The sequence below is a fragment of the Monoraphidium neglectum genome, assembly GCF_000611645.1.
Source record: "Monoraphidium neglectum strain SAG 48.87 unplaced genomic scaffold scaffold05864, whole genome shotgun sequence".
Taxonomy (NCBI): domain Eukaryota; kingdom Viridiplantae; phylum Chlorophyta; class Chlorophyceae; order Sphaeropleales; family Selenastraceae; genus Monoraphidium; species Monoraphidium neglectum.
Genome location: NW_014007767.1, coordinates 1,720 through 2,851, shown reverse-complemented (window position 1 = coordinate 2,851; position 1,132 = coordinate 1,720). Strand labels below are relative to the sequence as shown.

General features: G+C 63.5%; 1 protein-coding gene across 1 annotated transcript in view; it reads right to left on the bottom strand.

The window, feature by feature from the left end:
- Positions 1–356: 356 nt before the first annotated feature.
- The window catches only part of MNEG_15991 (hypothetical protein), a gene marked incomplete at both ends in the record, with an annotated part of 2,179 nt that continues 1,403 nt past the window's right edge, over positions 357–1,132 (bottom strand). The window contains 2 exons of the mRNA XM_014035538.1: positions 357–597; positions 858–952. Of these exons, the coding sequence (XP_013890992.1) occupies positions 357–597; positions 858–952 (336 nt within the window). The remainder of the gene's footprint in view (positions 598–857; positions 953–1,132) is intronic.

Below are 1,132 nucleotides of genomic sequence, written 5' to 3'. Positions count from 1 at the left end.
GACCAAGGGGTTGGAAGACGGCGTGCCGTTCGGGGCAAGCAGGGGAGCGGAGGGGGGGTGTGCTGGATTACGAGCGAAGGGGATGGCGAGGGGGCCGGTCGGTTGCAGGACAATGCAGCGACGCGGCCCGCGGAACAGAGTGTGATGATACTTGAAAATGCAGCGACGAGAACGACCGGCTTAGAGGATGCCAGCGAGCGGCCCTGGGAACCGCAGAAAACACCGCATCAGCGCGAGTCGCAAACAGGCCCGTGCCGCATGCAGCCGGGCTGCAAGACCGTCTGCGGCCCGCGGCCCCTGCAGCACGGGCGGGTCGCGCGGAAGGCCCGTCAAAGCCCGCGCGGGCAGGCAAGGGCTCACTTGCTCTTCCAGAACGCCGTCTTCTGCACGCCATCCACGTAGGCCTTTGTCGTCCCGTCCTCCCAGTCCCAGGTTACCGCCACGTGGTGCCACGCATCATCGGTCCACCCCGCGTCAAAGTCGATCCAGTTCTGGGCGCGCTGGGAGTCCGTGTTCTCGTTGCTGTTGATGTGCACGCTGATGGCGCCGGCCGTCTTCTGGTCACCCAGCAGCTTCTCGCTGAATTCCTCAAGATACCTGGCAGGGCCAAGTGGGCGTGCCGCGCACAGCGCGGATCCATGTGCGCATGAGGGCGTGCCGACTTCAGGCGGCCAGGGGAGGCGTCCCAATGGCGCCGAGCCCCTTGGCGGTGCCCCGAGCTTACCTGCACCCTCGCACCAGACCCAGGTCCCCACGCCGTTCAAGTGTGTGCACGCCCACACTGAGTGCAGGTGTGCAAGCGCGTGCACACATGTACAGCATAGCGCCCCGACGCCCAGCCTCACCCCTTCCCCCACCTCTCAATGCGTATCGCGTCGTCCACAAAGTCGGCGCCAGGCTTTGTGTTGTCGGTGCGCTGCGCCGCGTACGAGAAGAGCTGCGCAAACTTGTCCTGTTGTGAGTGCAGGAGCGCACGCATGCACGTGTGTGTACACGTGTGTGAGTGTGTGTGTGTGTGTGTGTGTACATGTGTGTGTGTGTGTGTGTACATGTGTGTGTGTGTGTGTGTACATGTGTGTGTGTGTGTGTGTACGTGTGTGTGTGTGTGTGTGCACGTGTGTGTGTGTGTGTG